The sequence below is a fragment of the Peromyscus maniculatus genome, chromosome 4 (genome assembly GCF_049852395.1).
Source record: "Peromyscus maniculatus bairdii isolate BWxNUB_F1_BW_parent chromosome 4, HU_Pman_BW_mat_3.1, whole genome shotgun sequence".
In the NCBI taxonomy this organism is placed as follows: Eukaryota; Metazoa; Chordata; class Mammalia; order Rodentia; family Cricetidae; genus Peromyscus; species Peromyscus maniculatus.
In genome coordinates, this window is record NC_134855.1 from 117890269 (window position 1) to 117905356 (window position 15088).

General features: G+C 43.6%; 1 protein-coding gene across 1 annotated transcript in view; it reads left to right on the plus strand.

Annotated features, from left to right (window-relative positions):
• Ism1 (isthmin 1) overlaps positions 1-15088 on the plus strand; it is a 78294-nt gene that overhangs the window by 54466 nt on the left and 8740 nt on the right. The window contains exons 3-4 of the mRNA XM_006983676.4: positions 6213-6477; positions 12863-13006. Of these exons, the coding sequence (XP_006983738.1) occupies positions 6213-6477; positions 12863-13006 (409 nt within the window). The remainder of the gene's footprint in view (positions 1-6212; positions 6478-12862; positions 13007-15088) is intronic.

A 15088-nucleotide genomic window follows, 5' to 3' on the forward strand; every position in this document is an offset into this window, starting at 1 on the left:
TATTGGCAGAAAGTATTTGAAATTAATACAGTTCCAACATAAAGATGTTGAAGCCAGACACCCAAACAACATGAGGCCAATACATCCCTCTGCCCACTGCATAGTCCAGTTATTCCATTCTGCTTTAGATAATCCCTGTCTATTCATCTTCCATGTGCAGAGGAGTGAGACAGAGCTGTTTAATTGATCTAATGGCTTCTTTATCCTAAAAAGAATTGAGCACCATTTCTGACCTTTTGTTTCTAGAACAAAAAGTTAGTGTGTGTCACACAGAAAGATATTCAAACAAAGGCAGCTACTGTCTCCATGTACTCCAGCGCTCACTCTCTCTTTCTCTCTGTGTTTCTCTGTATGTGTGTCTCTCTGTGTATCCCTCTTCTCTGTTTCCCTCAGTGTGAGTGTGTGTGTGTGTGTGTACATGTTCATATGCCCAGCAGCCTCTACCATCCCATGCACCACTACACTTGAGTAAACCAGTTCCCTGGTGGTCCTTTAGAACATAAGGTGCTTCCCAAAGCACGGGGAGTAATGATTTCTGGCTGGCCTCATCCAGGCCTCTCACAGCACTGTTCTTTTGTTGAAATCCACTAGCTTGACCCAGCCCATCCAGTCAAGCACAAAACCCCACTTCTCACCATGGCCCTTCAGCATTTCTCTCCTGGCTAGTGGCATGAATTTAAGTGAGGGGTGTGTCAGTGGGTAGGCTGCCAGAGCCTCCTGCGCCCCCTCCCTAGGCAAACTGCCCCTTACTCCCGCCTAGTTATCATCAGCTGGAGCCTGGGAGCCCAGCAGGAATCAATTCCCTTATCCCTGACCCCTCTGCAACTCTAAGCTCTGGAAATGTGCCCAAAGCTCCAGGGCTGGATCCTGTCCCTCCTTTGAAAATGTCTGTGCCTCTCCAAAGTGACATTCCTGAGCTTCTGCAAAGAGTTGTGTCCTTTGGGCCTCTTGACTTAGGGAGGAGAATCCTTATAAAAGCCCGACATCTGCTTCTGTGGAGTATTTTTATGCCATAAGTCAGGCAGCCTCCATTCCATGGGAAATAGAGTCCACATTAGCACTAGTTTCAGGCTGAGGAAATGAGGGAGAAGGAAGTATTATTATCTCTGCCTAGAAAGACCTGGCCTTACATTCCTAAGTTGCCTCTTTGTGTTAGATTTAAAGTAACTTAAGAAATTAGTTTCTGCTTTAAAAAAAAAAATCATTCAGGAAAGAAAGTAAATCCCCTAGGACAACTTCGACTTGAACTTTATTGCCCTTGGCTGAGTTTTTGTTCTTTGGTTGATGGTCAGATAATAAAAGACAAAAATTCCAAAATAAACTCATTATTAGACTTGCTGCATCAATTCATTACTACAGTAGTTATTCACAAAATATATCCCTTTTCTGAACCAATCTGAGGTCAGTATCCACTTCAACCAATATAATTCTTTCTTTGCCTCCATTGAGAGGGACTTAAACCCAGTGATCCACAGACCTTTCTTCTCCACCCAGACTTTTTTGCATAGCCCTAGGCCTCTAGGTGCTACAAGATATACTCAGAGGGACTGGTCAGGGTTTTACATGCTTCTGCTTCTGCTTTTCCCTCCTGTGTCTATAATACTTTTGAAATGGCCAGTCTGGCTGAGTAAGAGCCAAGAAATGACTGTGCCCTGGATAAGGACCGAAGTGTCAATGGGGACAAACCTGGACAGCTGAGATTCTCATGGGTTTCTGCTGTCGTCGTGAACTATGGGAGCCAGACTGAACTAGGTTTAGAGTCTAGCAGCACCACTCAGTCTGCTAGTCTGGGTTTCTGTAGCCCCTGGACATTTTTTTCACTTTCTCCATACCTCAGTTTTCTTGTCTATAACATTGGTGTGATAATTCCACCCACGATTACCTATGTCATCTGATCTCTGAGGGTTGAGATTATCCGTATGGAGGGCTTAGTATAGTGTTATGTGTATGGTAAGCTTTCCAGAACTGATAGATATGATTGGTAAGGATGATAGGAAAGCATCTACAATAATGATCAGGCCAGCAAGATGGCTCAGTGAGTAAAGGCCATTACTTCAGAAACCTGGCTACCTAGTTCTAACTAGCACCCACACAGATGTGAAAGGAAAGAATTGACCGACTCCACGAAGTTGTCCACAGACCTCCACACACAAATTATAATAAATATGTACACACACACACACACACACACACACACACACACACACACACACACACACGGCAGTAGGGGTGGGAATACATAACTTTTTAAAGGATTATTGGGAATTAGAAGATTTACCTGGAAACCATCTCTACCCTTTTCTTTGTCATTTATCTTGGGAAGTTGATTTCCCAAAGCCAAGTTTGTGCTAGAAAATTGAGTCTAAATTTTGTAGAACAGACAATAACGTCTGGGCAGACACACTGCTACAGATCTCAGTGCACTAACCGCAATTATGTAGGGAATACCACAGTTTCTTCGGAGCATCAGCAGGTTTGAGACAAGAGGATTGAATGTCTTCCTGATCTATTTTGTGTTTTCTGCCACAGTTGTCAAGGAAGAAGGGCAGCAGAAGCCTTTGCTGCAGACATATTCCTAGATGTTCTCTGCTCTGGAGGGAATCCCTTTTCGGTCTGGGAAATTCTAATCTGCATCCATCCACCCAGTCCCTTCAGATCACAAAGCTCAGAGGAGCAACAAGAAAGAAAACTCCCCTAGGTTCACTGTGGCAGCACAGCTTACATATTCACGGTGGCCAGGCTCTTTAGCAGTTAGAATGGGGGCTGTCTTAGTCTTGCTACAGAAAATGTTTTGCAGAGTAAGAGTCAAGAGTTTGGTTCTAATATAAGTTTTAACTATTTAGCAGGAAAAAAAAAGCTGAACAGAATTACCAATTTTGGGCAGAATTGATACCTACTTTTGCATTATCCTTTGGAGCTGGAAGATTCTGTCTTACCTTGGGCCTGAAGTTTTTGAAAGAGTTCTCTTTCTTTTACTAAGTGTACTAAGGTACCTCAAGGATATATAACAGAACTAGAAAGGACAGAGAGACCTAGGGTCTTTATCAGCTTGAAGTTTTACTGTACTCACTCCATAACTCCAGTACATTCACATTTATTGCTTAAGAGATCTTTCCAAAGGTTTCCCTGACTCTAAAATACCCCACTAGAACAAGGGAAACAGGAAACAGAAAAGTAATCCCAGCCATTTGAGAAGGCATTTGCCATGCTCATTGCGTCTTTTTAATTGGATGCCTATAAAATTTCAGGTTGAAGATTAGATTTCTTCTTTTGATATCAGTTTGAGGTTTCCACATTGCTGACTGTGGGGAAGGGTGGGTCTGAAGTTTTGTTTGTGTTTTGCTTTGTTTTGTAATTCATTTGGGGCAGTGGCTAGAAATTAAAGAGAAGAAAGAAACCTCGAAGCTGTTAAGATTTAGTCATTGATATAGTTTTTGGAGTAAATTCCTATTTTGCTACCCATTGCCTTACCAGGCAAGGACTCTATTTTGTTTGGATCAGAGCAGCAATTTGAGAGGGAAAAAAATCGTATTGACGGTAATAGCTTGAAACATAAAATTGTTTTTATTCCCGGCTTGGAGAAATTGCAGGGCACATTTTGTTTAAGCAATCCCTTTGACTCCAGTCTGAATACAAATGGAGTATCGAAACTGTTGGGCATGTCACCCTCTCTTATCTTCTACTCAGAGACTGATTTCATTACCATAATTGCCTGCTTGCCTGGCTCCCCCGGCTCTTGGCAGCCTCTCTCCTCCAAGACCCTTAATATCCTTGCAGACAATTGTTGCAGCTCAGGAGTTCTATCTGCAGGCGGAGGGGGGTGGGGCTTCAAAGGAGAAAGGCTGTGTATTCAAAGACTCTGCTTTGCCCATCCTGCCATGGTAGTTTTATATATGCCATCCAGTTGTGTGTTCTTTATTCACTTGTCCTTTGAAGGATCCATGTGGGTCCTAGTAGTCATTGTTCCCTAGCAACTGTCCATTCCACCAAACAATGATAGAACACGGGTGTTGTGTTTCTTTTCTTCTCCTAGTCTTAAAACTATAGCTGAATCACATAAAACCTTCAAAATTATAAGAATAAAAGGGTTACTCACAAATTAAAGCAATGATGGCAACATGGGCTAAAGTTCATGGTGCCATTCTAGGCCTCCCACAACAGAGGAGACAGGTGTACTTGGCCTGATACATTCTCAGTATACTATGTGATCTAAGGTCACCCTCTAGGCCATACCTAGATCTCAATCCCAGGACCACTATTGGCTTGGCAGCTTCTTTGAGTGTCAGACTGAGTCCGATGCAAACCACCTCAAAGCTGTTTATCTAAAGGATGGGCACACCCCAGTGCAATTTGGCCGAGTATCTCAGCAACTCCTCAGATGTCGGGTCAGGGCAAAACCGGGAATAGATCTGCCCAGTACATCTTGCGCTGATTACTTGGAGTACGTGTTTCTGATTCATTTGCATGTAACTCTTCCAGGAGGTGTTGCAAGAACTATGTGATGGCCAAAGGAGCCCAATGAGTCTTTTATTATTTTTTTAAACAAGTTTTTCTATGCTGATTGTCTCTCAGAGCCAAGAAGCTGTGTTCTTCCAGACCTGTGACAGATTTCAAAAGTAGGCATCATTAATCCAAAGAACAAGTTCTAACCATAGCTCAGGGACTGTGTGCTTTGACCCTGCTGCTGGGACTAAACAATGGGAAAAATGAAATATCATAGCTGGAAAGGCCTTGTCCTGAGGGCCTTGTGCTCACATCTATGCAAGGCCTATAGCATCTAGCCTGCCCCTAGTACCTGGGCCTCTCTGCTCCCTCCATCTTATGAGGGGCTCCATACATCTATTAGTTACTTTTGAAAGGCAAGGTGGCAAAGTTGGTAAGAACATGGGCTCTGGACCCACATTCTCCTCATCTGCTACTTCCAAGCCCTATGACCTTCCTTTAACATCTGTGTCCCAGTTTCCCTAATCTGTAAAACGCTGTCTCATGTAGCAATCACCACAACACTCAATAGCTTGGAACAATGACCATTGGATTGCTCGTGGTCCTCTAGAACAGGAATTGTGGTAGAACTCAACCAAGAGAGCTTGTTCACGTTCCATGTGGCACCACAGTGGGTGACCCAACTGGGACTGAAAAATCCATAATAGTGTCAGTTATGAGACCTTAGCTTCAGTTTTCTTCCACGTAGTCTTTCTTTGTCTGCCCTGTCTTTATGCAGTGACCAAGGCTGGGCTTCCTTACATAGCTATGAGAACATTGCAAAGAAAATAAAATGCATGCTCCAACACGCTTTTACAGAAGCCTCAGTACATTTTTTTGGCATGTGTGTATATATGCGGTATGCATGCCAGTGCACACACATGTTCAAATATGTGTGGGTACACTTATGTATGCAGGTACACATAGGTGCAGAGGTTAATGTGGGATGCTTTGGTCAATCACATTCCACCTTTTTATATTGAGGCAGGGTCTCTCACTTAAACCCAGAGTTCTCCAATTCAGTTAATCAAGCTAGCCAGTGTGCTTTGCGGAATGCTCCGCCTTTGCCTCCCAAGATCTGCAATGACAAACAGGCTGCCATGCCTACCTGGCATTTATGTGGGTGCTCAGGATTTGAAGTCCAGTGCTCTCACTTACTAAACAGGCAAACTTTACCCACTGATCCATCCCCTCAGCCCTCCCAAACCCATGAGTGTCATTTATTTCCATTCAACTGGACCTAGTGGGTCATGAGGCTAGCCCAGATGACAATAAGTGAAAATAGACTCTGCTTGTTGATGGGAAGTATGTGTGGCACATGTGCAGGGATGTGGATTGTGAGAATTTGATAAATTCACATGGACAGAGCATTTAGAACAGTGCCTGATGTGGCACCTGCTTAATAAGTCATGCTTTGCTGTGGCTGTTCTTTCAGTACCTCAGGAACATAGACAGTGTTCCTTCAGTGAACAGTGAAAGGCTTATTAACAATTTGATCACCAGTAAACCAAGAAGCCCGTCATGCCTAGCTTCATGCCTATCTGAGGCCATACTCTTCCTAGTCGTGAAGGCCATTTCTAGACATCTTGCATTCTCTGTCACCATGTGATTGCAGCTTTCTTTCACAAGGGATGTGGCCATCCTTTTCTTCAGCTCTCTCAGACCTTCTGAGCTTGAGATTGCCAGTTCATCTGATTGCCATTGATCTGGCCTGTTCTGAATTCCCTCAGGTCACCATAGAGGTGGTCGACGGTCCTGACTCTGAAGCAGAAAAGGATCAGCATCCAGAGAATAAACCCAGCTGGTCAGTCCCCGCTCCTGACTGGCGGGCCTGGTGGCAGAGGTCCTTGTCCTTGGCCAGGACAAACAACGGGGACCAGGACTACAAGTATGACAGTACCTCAGATGACAGCAACTTCCTCAGTGTTCCTAGGGGGTGGGACCGTCCAGCCCCAGGCCACCGGACTTTTGAAGCCAAAGAGCAGCCAGAATATGGTGAGTTTACTACCCAGTAATATAAAATTGGTGGAGAGAGAAAACGAGGATGATAAAGCCTCACAGACATGAGGCCAAGCAAAACCCAGCTTACAGTATGTGGTTTTCAGGCTTCTACGAGGCATACCTCATAAAGGCTCGGTTCACAGAAGCCCTATGGAGCCATCCACAGCCACAGTTTTTTGGGAACACTGTAATTTTCAAATTACACTTGAGATATTTTTTTAGCGTCTCTGGGGTTCTTTCCTGTCTTGTCTTCTCTGAAATTTAATTTTATTTCTAAAGATGAATAAATCATCAAAGCACCTTCCCTCTATTCTTTAGCTGTAAAAGCAAAAACAAAACAAAAAATCCTATGCTGAAAACCAATGTAGGTACAATGGCTTCCTGTGACCAGACAGCTATGTCATGTCTGATGTGACCAGTGGAGTGGCCCTGGGGAATCCATGGGAACAACTTGTGTCACAGGTTGCCAAAGCAAGCTTTCCCCTCTACCATATATGTTATAACCCCAAGTTGAGACTACTAGGGTCATAAGAGAATGGGAAGCTTCCAAATTGAGTGATGGTTACATTATTTTATTAAAATAATCAAAGTTACTTTCTTACTTTAGTTATGATGAGAGACAAGGTGGAGGGATCTCAGATCCACTCTGTCACTCAACAGTTCACCCTCCTTCTTCCTTCAAACAAACACTTGATGCACCACAAACGCTCCTGTTGTCTTCTTGTGGCTTTCCCATCAGCAGACCAAGGGATGAATAATACATAATGAGGAGTGTGGAGATTTGCATGAGATTCTCCCCCCCGCCCATATGTCTCTGATATTAGAGTACTTGGTCCTCACTTGGTAACCGTTTGGAAAGAGTTAGGAGTTGTGGCCTGGTTAAAGGAGGTATATCACTCAGGATGGACTTGAGGTTACAAAAGCCGTCACCCTCCAATGTGATCTTCCTACTTCTGAGCTCTCAGCTGCTGCTCCAGTCACCTGCCGCCCGCAACTTCCACCTGTGAGCTCTAACCCCCTCCATCATGGACTCTGACACTCTGGAACTATAAGCCCCAAATAAACTCTTCCTTTTTGGGGGTGGGATTCAAGACAGGGTTTCTCTGTGTAGTTTTGGTACCCGTCCTGGATCTCGCTCTGTAGACCAAACTGGCCTCGAACTCAAAGAGATCTGCCTGGCTCTGCTTCCCAAATGCTGGGATTAAAGGTGTGCGCCATCACTGCTTGGCAAATAAACTCTTTCTTAAGTTGCCTTGGTCATGGTGTCTTATCACAGCAAAAGAAAATCATCAGATGTAAGAATGATACAGAGAGTTTCAAGCAGAGATCCAAGCAAGTACTTTTCTGTCCATGGTAGTTTCCATTCCCTAAACTGACCATGGTTAAGTTGGATGGGCACCGCTCATTGGTACCTTCATTTGCATTCAATTCTTTGAAATCCTCCAACTTTTCATGGTGTAATTTTAACAGACAATTTCACAGTCATGTTTTTTCGTGGAATTTTCTTTGTAATGTTCATTATGGCTGTATCGTTAGTACCTTAGAAAAGGGAGGCTAACTTTGGCCAGAATCAGTGTTGTTGGAAGGCAGGATAGCTAACAGGGTGTGTTGGGAATATACAGACCTCAGATATAACTCCTGCTGTGCTGAGGCTGAGCTGTATGGACATCCATAAGTATCACAAGTTTTACAACAAGCCTCAGTTTGCTTACCCATTAAAGAAGTAAAATTCTTCCTGTCGCAGGCTTAGCCTGGGAATTAAATGTAGCCATGACCATCCAGGGCTAGTAGGGCTGAGCTCCCAGTGACCACTTCCAGACCAGTTCTGGGCAGTTCAGTGGCCCCTACACTAGAACTAGTCCAAAGAGCTCTACTGTGCAGACACCACAAAAGGAAGATTTTACTGTTCTGAGCAGCATCTATGAATCCCAGCTCTCTGCTCATTGCGCTGGTGAGCATTCCTTGAGCCCTTTGATGTCACTGAACTGTCAAAACGCTACAGAAATGCTCTCAGGTACAGTTTGTTCTTGTTGTCACTGTTGTCTTTGCAATTATTGTCATTATTTGCTTGTTTTCCGCTATGAGCCACACTCCCTCTTGGTTAAGCTTTCACACAGTGTCCTCACTTGTGCTTCCAACATCATAAATTAGCTTTGTCTTCTGTTACATTTATTATAACTTCTCCATCTGTCATTAAAACAGAGAGGATTTCTCTCCTAGAAAGATGTGTTCCAGCCAGAAAGCCTTGTTCTGCCCTTTGATCTCAGGAAACAGGAATCGCCCAGAAGGTCTTTGTTAGAAGCCGATCTGGACCAGTGTATGGCAGAGGCCTCAAGATGGTGAAGATCTGCCTAGGAGATTGCTCCCCTAGAGAAATGATTAATCATGTGGCTAATTTGGGAGCAGTTAAGGATTTGCAGGAAGCCACCTACTGGTAGAATAAGTTCTTGATGGCTGCTTGTAGATAACATATTTTAGGATAGATTTTTGTGGCATATTTCTAGCAGATTTTAGAGGAAACTACTTCATGCAATCCTAGCATTCTGGATGCTGAGGCAGGAGGGTTATGAGTTTGAGGTCAGCCCAGCCTACATGGTTATCTCCTATCTCAACAAACAAACAAACCAAAACAACAAAGAAACTACCACCAGTCTGATTTAGCAGCTTCAAACAACAGAAGAAGGGTTCTCTCTTAGGAGTCTGCAGGTTGACTGAAATGTTCATCTGAGCTAAGATGGGCTAGCTTGGCTGGAGCTGAACAGTCTCCAGTGACCTCAGTAACAATGATGGGGCTCAGCGAGACAATTAGGAGTGCTGAGATGGTCAGAGCCTCTCTCCTCCTGGCCCTTAACTTCCTTGGGGTCTTTACATGCTAGTGGAATGATTCTTTTCAGCTAAAAAAGGTAAGTCTACATGCTTAGACATATTTTAGGCCTTTACTTACATCCTATTTGCCATCATCCCATTGATTGAAGCAAATCACATAGTTCAGAACCAGCATAAAATAAGGTGTAGCCAAGGAAGTGGATGTGGAAAAAGAACTTATGAGCATCATTTCTCATACACTCTGATACACCATTAGCAGTTAGTCCTTATGCTATGTAGGTTTTGTCAAACTGACACAAACTAGAGTTAACTTAGAAAAGGGAACCTCAACTAGGACTTGCCTCCATCAGACTGCCCTGTGGGCATGTCTGTGAGGGTGTTTCCTGATTAATGATTGATGTGGGGAGGCTCACTGTGAGCAGGTGGTCCTGGGTTGATTAAGAAAGCAGGCTGAGTGAGCTATGGGGAGCAAGCCAGTAGGCAATGCTCCTCCTGGTCTCTGCTTCAGTTCTTGCCTCCAGGTTCCTGCCTTGAGTTCCTGGCCTGACTTCCTTTGGTGATGGATTACAAACTATAAGCCATAAGATGGAATACACCATTTCCTCTCCTAAGTTGATTTTGGTCAATGTTTTAGCAACAAAGGAAACTAATATAGTCATTTAGATCCAGAAAACCAAAGCGAGAAGTCTAGCTCATGCATAGATTCAAATATAGGCCTCAAAGTGAGCTAAGCCCTTGAGTTGAGGGACATTGCCCCACATGTGTTGGTGCCCTTAATGAAATGAAAAGGAAAGGCTGCATGAGATTTCTGGATAGCAGAGGCCCCTTTGCTTTTATAAAGTCCAGAAGTACAACAGTTGGCCTCACTGGATTTTATCGGATGCTGCTATTCACTCCACAAGTGACATGGCTCTCATCTACATGACATAATGTTTGTTTTTCAAACTTGTCCTCTCTCTTTTTATAGTGCAAAAATATGAGAATCTTTACTTGTGCCTCTTGCTTCTCCCTTTAGCAAAATCTGGCCCAGTTTCTGTGTGCATGGTAAAAATGCAGTGTGTGCACATGTAATATAATCCACTGCATATAGATGGCATCATTGACGAGCATGCAATTGTTCCAGGCATGTCTTCAAAGTTCTGAGAGAGAGCAGTGACTATTATGTGTCAGATTCTTCTCCCTTTGGAAGCAACTTGTTCCTCCAGCCCTGCTGGGTATATGCCCCAGAGGAGATAGTAGAGAGGTTCATACTGGAAAGTGATGTTCATTTCCCTAATGTAAAATGGAAGCTTCAGACATCTGCTTGGCTATGTGGTTGGGAAACTGTTTCTTAGAAGAAATCAAAGTTTGAAAAAAATGATTGTGATGGAAGGAGATAGAGGTGGATGATGCTTCTGAAGGCAGTTATGCCATGAGAAGCTTCACCTTCAGTTAGAGAAGAGGCCATCACAGTGTCTTGTACACACACACACACACACACACACACACACACACACCACTTCTGAATAGTAGGCTGAGAAAGCTCAGCAGCCCTGTGATATCCCAGGGTGCCTTCAGAGAGGATTGTGTAAACAACAGCCCTGGTGGCTGGCACAGGACCCAAGATTCAAGTGGAAACGTGTGGAGAACATTCTTGCTGGGTCTATGTAATAGTAACCACCACAACCTATTCTGAATGAAGGGTATCCCATCCCTTCAAGGCACATAACTGCAGCCCCATGCTTAGCACTCACAGAGGCCCCAAGGCTATTGGAAGCTGTGCATAAGCCAAGAGAAATTATTATGGGGTGGTGTTACTGGAGGAAAGTCATGCTTTAGAGATCCAGGGCTTGATGCTACAGCCCAAGCTTTCCTTTCTGTTAACCTGATAACCCTGGACAAGACCCCCAGTCACTCTAAGACTTTTGTTAATATTTACTTCTGATAAGAGAAAGTCAGTCTTGATAATGTACCCACATCCCCATCCCTCTCCAACACCCCCTAGTGTGGTTTGCTGTAGATGTAACGGTCTTATTAAATAAGAAACATAGGGCCAAATGCAGAGTTAAAAGCCCAAGAGGTCAGAGCAGTAGCTAAGAGCTAAGACCAAGACCTCCTCCTTACCCCTCGCTGTCACTGTGATCCTTCCCCTCAGAAAGAGACCTACTTCCTGTGTATCTGTCATTTTATTGTCTTTCTGCTCTGCCTTCTCATTGGTTGTGAACCCAGCCACATGACTTCCTTGTCACTGCCTGTTTATACAGACCTCCAGGTCTTCTATGGTTGGTATTGAGATTAAAGGCATGTATCTCCATGCTGGCTGTGTCCTTGAACACACAGAGATCTGCCTGTCATGTGATCAGGATTAAGGGTGTGTGCTACCACTGCCAGACTTTTGCTATGGCTTGCTATTAGCTCTGAACCCCAGGCAACTTTATTTATTAACATACAAATAAAATCACATTTCAGCACAAATAAAATATCACCATAGTCTACTTTTTCTTTTCCCATGTCATTCATAACTTCTAACACACTATATAATTTACTATTTTGTATTCATTGTTCATTACACCAGGGGGTGAGGAAAACTATCCTTAATACTATATTCCACATACCTAGAATTATCCTTGACATACAGTGCAAGATCGACTAATATTCATTGGCCAGATGTTGAATAATGACTTCAAAGGATATTTCTATATTTACAATGAACACATTGGTTATTTGCTACTGTGTGACAAACCATCCTATACTCAGCACCTGAAAAAATAATAGCAGTCATGTCTCATGATTTAGTGGCTCAGGAAGTCCAGACCACTGGGCAGTTCTGCTCTCGATGGCTTCAGCTACATTCAGTTTCTAAACAGCAGTATTAGGAGCCTCCCTTCCTCTGTCAAATGTTTTCTAGTCCTTCATGTGACTCTTTTCTTTCTTTCTTCCTTTCTTCTTTCCTTCCTTCCTTCCTTCCTTTCTTTCTTTCTTTCTTTTTTTTTTTTTTTTTGGAGGCATCTCATCATTCTTGAATTTGTTTGGCCTGAACTTCTTTCATGGTGATTGGATTTATCAGAATAAACTAAACTGGAAGTCAATGGGGACCATAAGGTCAAGGCAAGACCAGATTCTGTAGAATTCTCTTCTCTTTTCTCCTTTCTCTCCTCCTCCTCTTCTTTTTCTCTCTCCCTGTTTTCCTCCCTCCCCCCTTTCTCTCTCTCTTCCTTCCCCCTGCATTCCTCTTCCTCTCCCTTCCTCTGTCCCCTCCCTCTGCCCCCTCCATTTCTATCTCCCTTCTTATTCATCTTCTTCCCCTATCCTCCCACAAGGAGGAAAGGTTTGCCCCAAGGGTTAGGTCCTAGTCATGTACAAATCAACACAGCATTGCAAACCTTTCCGTCTTCACAAAGCTGAGCGCTAACATGAACCTATAGCTGTAAGCCTTTGAGCTCAGGCTTCAACCAATTCCTTCAAGAGTGAGCATGATGTAAGTGGGAGAATACACGGCCAACAGGCAACTTGAACAGGAGACTTGGGAACTCTTTAGGTGGGGATGATGACCATCTCCCTGGCTCCCTTCCAGATTCCACAGACGGTGAGGGTGACTGGAGTCTCTGGTCTGTCTGCAGCGTCACCTGTGGAAATGGCAACCAGAAACGGACACGTTCTTGTGGCTATGCATGCATTGCAACAGAATCGAGGACCTGTGACCGTCCAAACTGCCCAGGTAATTGTGGGGCTTTGGTTCCAAGTTCTAGGGAAAGGTTTTAAGTTTATATTTTAAAACTTGAAGAAATATTTAAAAGATAAACATTTTCCTCAGAAATCTTTTGACATGAATGAGACAACTAGAGATAGCTGATAGACTTGGTGGATGAAAACATGAATTTCCTAAGTCTTAAGCAAAATTGCAGAGGCTGTGGCCTAAGGGGCAGTGCCATATTGTACTTATTTACCTTGAAGGAGGGACTCTGATCAGTTTGGGACCTTGATGTGAGAGTGTCAATGATTTGAAAAACTCATTTGAAAACAGATATTTATGTCTGATAAGGCACCCAGCATGAGTGGATTCTCATTCTCAGGAAAACCATGGAGTTAGCCCTGTCACTAACACCTGAGAGTTGCCCAAGGCTTCCCAAGAAACAAACTGGTGCAACTTAGCATTTAATTGTGATCTGATACTACAGTATCAGTGCCTTGAAAATTAAATCAGTTGCTAACTTGATGAGGATCCATGTTGGAATAAACAATAATTATGACTATGGTTGTCAAAGTTATAGCGGTTTGTCAAAATCTAGCCTACGGCCTATTTATGTAGGGACCTTCATTGTTAAAGGGATCAAACAGGAGAAACAGAGGCAACCAAGACCAGGAGTGGCCCATAAAGCCTGAACTATGAGCCTCCTGGTCCTTGACATGAAGCTTATCACCCCCTGGCCTATAGTTTTACTGTGTTCCCATTGCCAGGCAGAATACCAGCCTACAATAATATCTTCGGCCCTATCATAAAACCACACATTCCAAATGGCTTCATCTAAAGGAAATTTCTGAGACCGGAAATCTGATCCCCATACCTCAGACTTCCTTTTTCTACTCCTAGAAATGCTATTCTCAAACCAGGAACATTTGGACCCAAACAAAAGTGGAAGCACAAAGGGATTTCTGAAGAAGTGGGGGGGGGGGGCACGACCGGAACGAGGTGCATGCTGGCAGAGGGCATGCAAAGAAAATGGGGTTGAAATGTAAGAAGTGGTGGCTCCGGCTGCATGCCAGCCCTACAGACATTTACCTCTCCTAATCTTCCCTGTGCTCCTTGCAATGAGCTGAGGTGGAAGTCTGGCCAGTGGGTTTGGGATGGGGAGGAACAAAAGGAGTCAATAATAACATAAGTAGGAGGAAGCAACATTCAGGAAGAATGTGAAGAAGAAAAGAAGAAGACTATGAAGAAAAATAGAAAAGTTAAAAAAAGGTATTAAGATGAAGAAGAGGAAGATGGTCTTGGGGGAGAGAGAGACAGTGATTGTCTAGCCATATAGGAGGTCCTGGCTTCGATCCCTTAGCACCATGCAAAAGGGAGAGGAAGGAAGGGGGAGCAGCAATCAAAGGAAGAGGAGAGAGGAAGGAAAAGTGGGGAGAAGAGAAGAGAGGGGTGGAGAGAAAGGGAAGACTAAGGAGTTGATGAAAAAGATGGCAGTAAAGAGAATGAGAGTGTTCTGAGTAATTCAGTATCATTCAAACTTCCGTGACTTCTAGGTGTGTTATTTCATTTAATACTCAAAACTGCCGAGTGTTCTGAGTAATTCAGTATCATTCAAACTTCCGTGACTTCTAGGTGTGTTATTTCATTTAATACTCAAAACTGCCGAGTGTTCTGAGTAATTCAGTATCATTCAAACTTCCGTGACTTCTAGGTGTGTTATTTCACTTAATACTCAAAACTGCCTCATGGAACAGAATTTTATTACTGTATTTGTTTGGCATTGAAACTGAGGCCCCAAATCGGCAACAAATGATAATAATGGAAGTGGAATCCATGCTCCCTGACTGGAGAGGCCATGACCTTTACTGTTACACTCTTTCTCCTTCACCATGAAGGAAGGTCTCTGGCTCAGCCACACATGGACACAATTTTACTTTGAGTTGTAGGGGCATGCCTGTGTTCTTTTCAGAGCGAGCATACAGAGCCAAGCTGGTAGGTTCTTCCCTGCTGCCATTTCACGTTTCCTTTTTGGGTACCAGGACCACTGAGATCACTGCAGCTGGCATCCCTGTGCATGCATTTTCTTCTCAGCTGTCCTTGCCCGCTTCG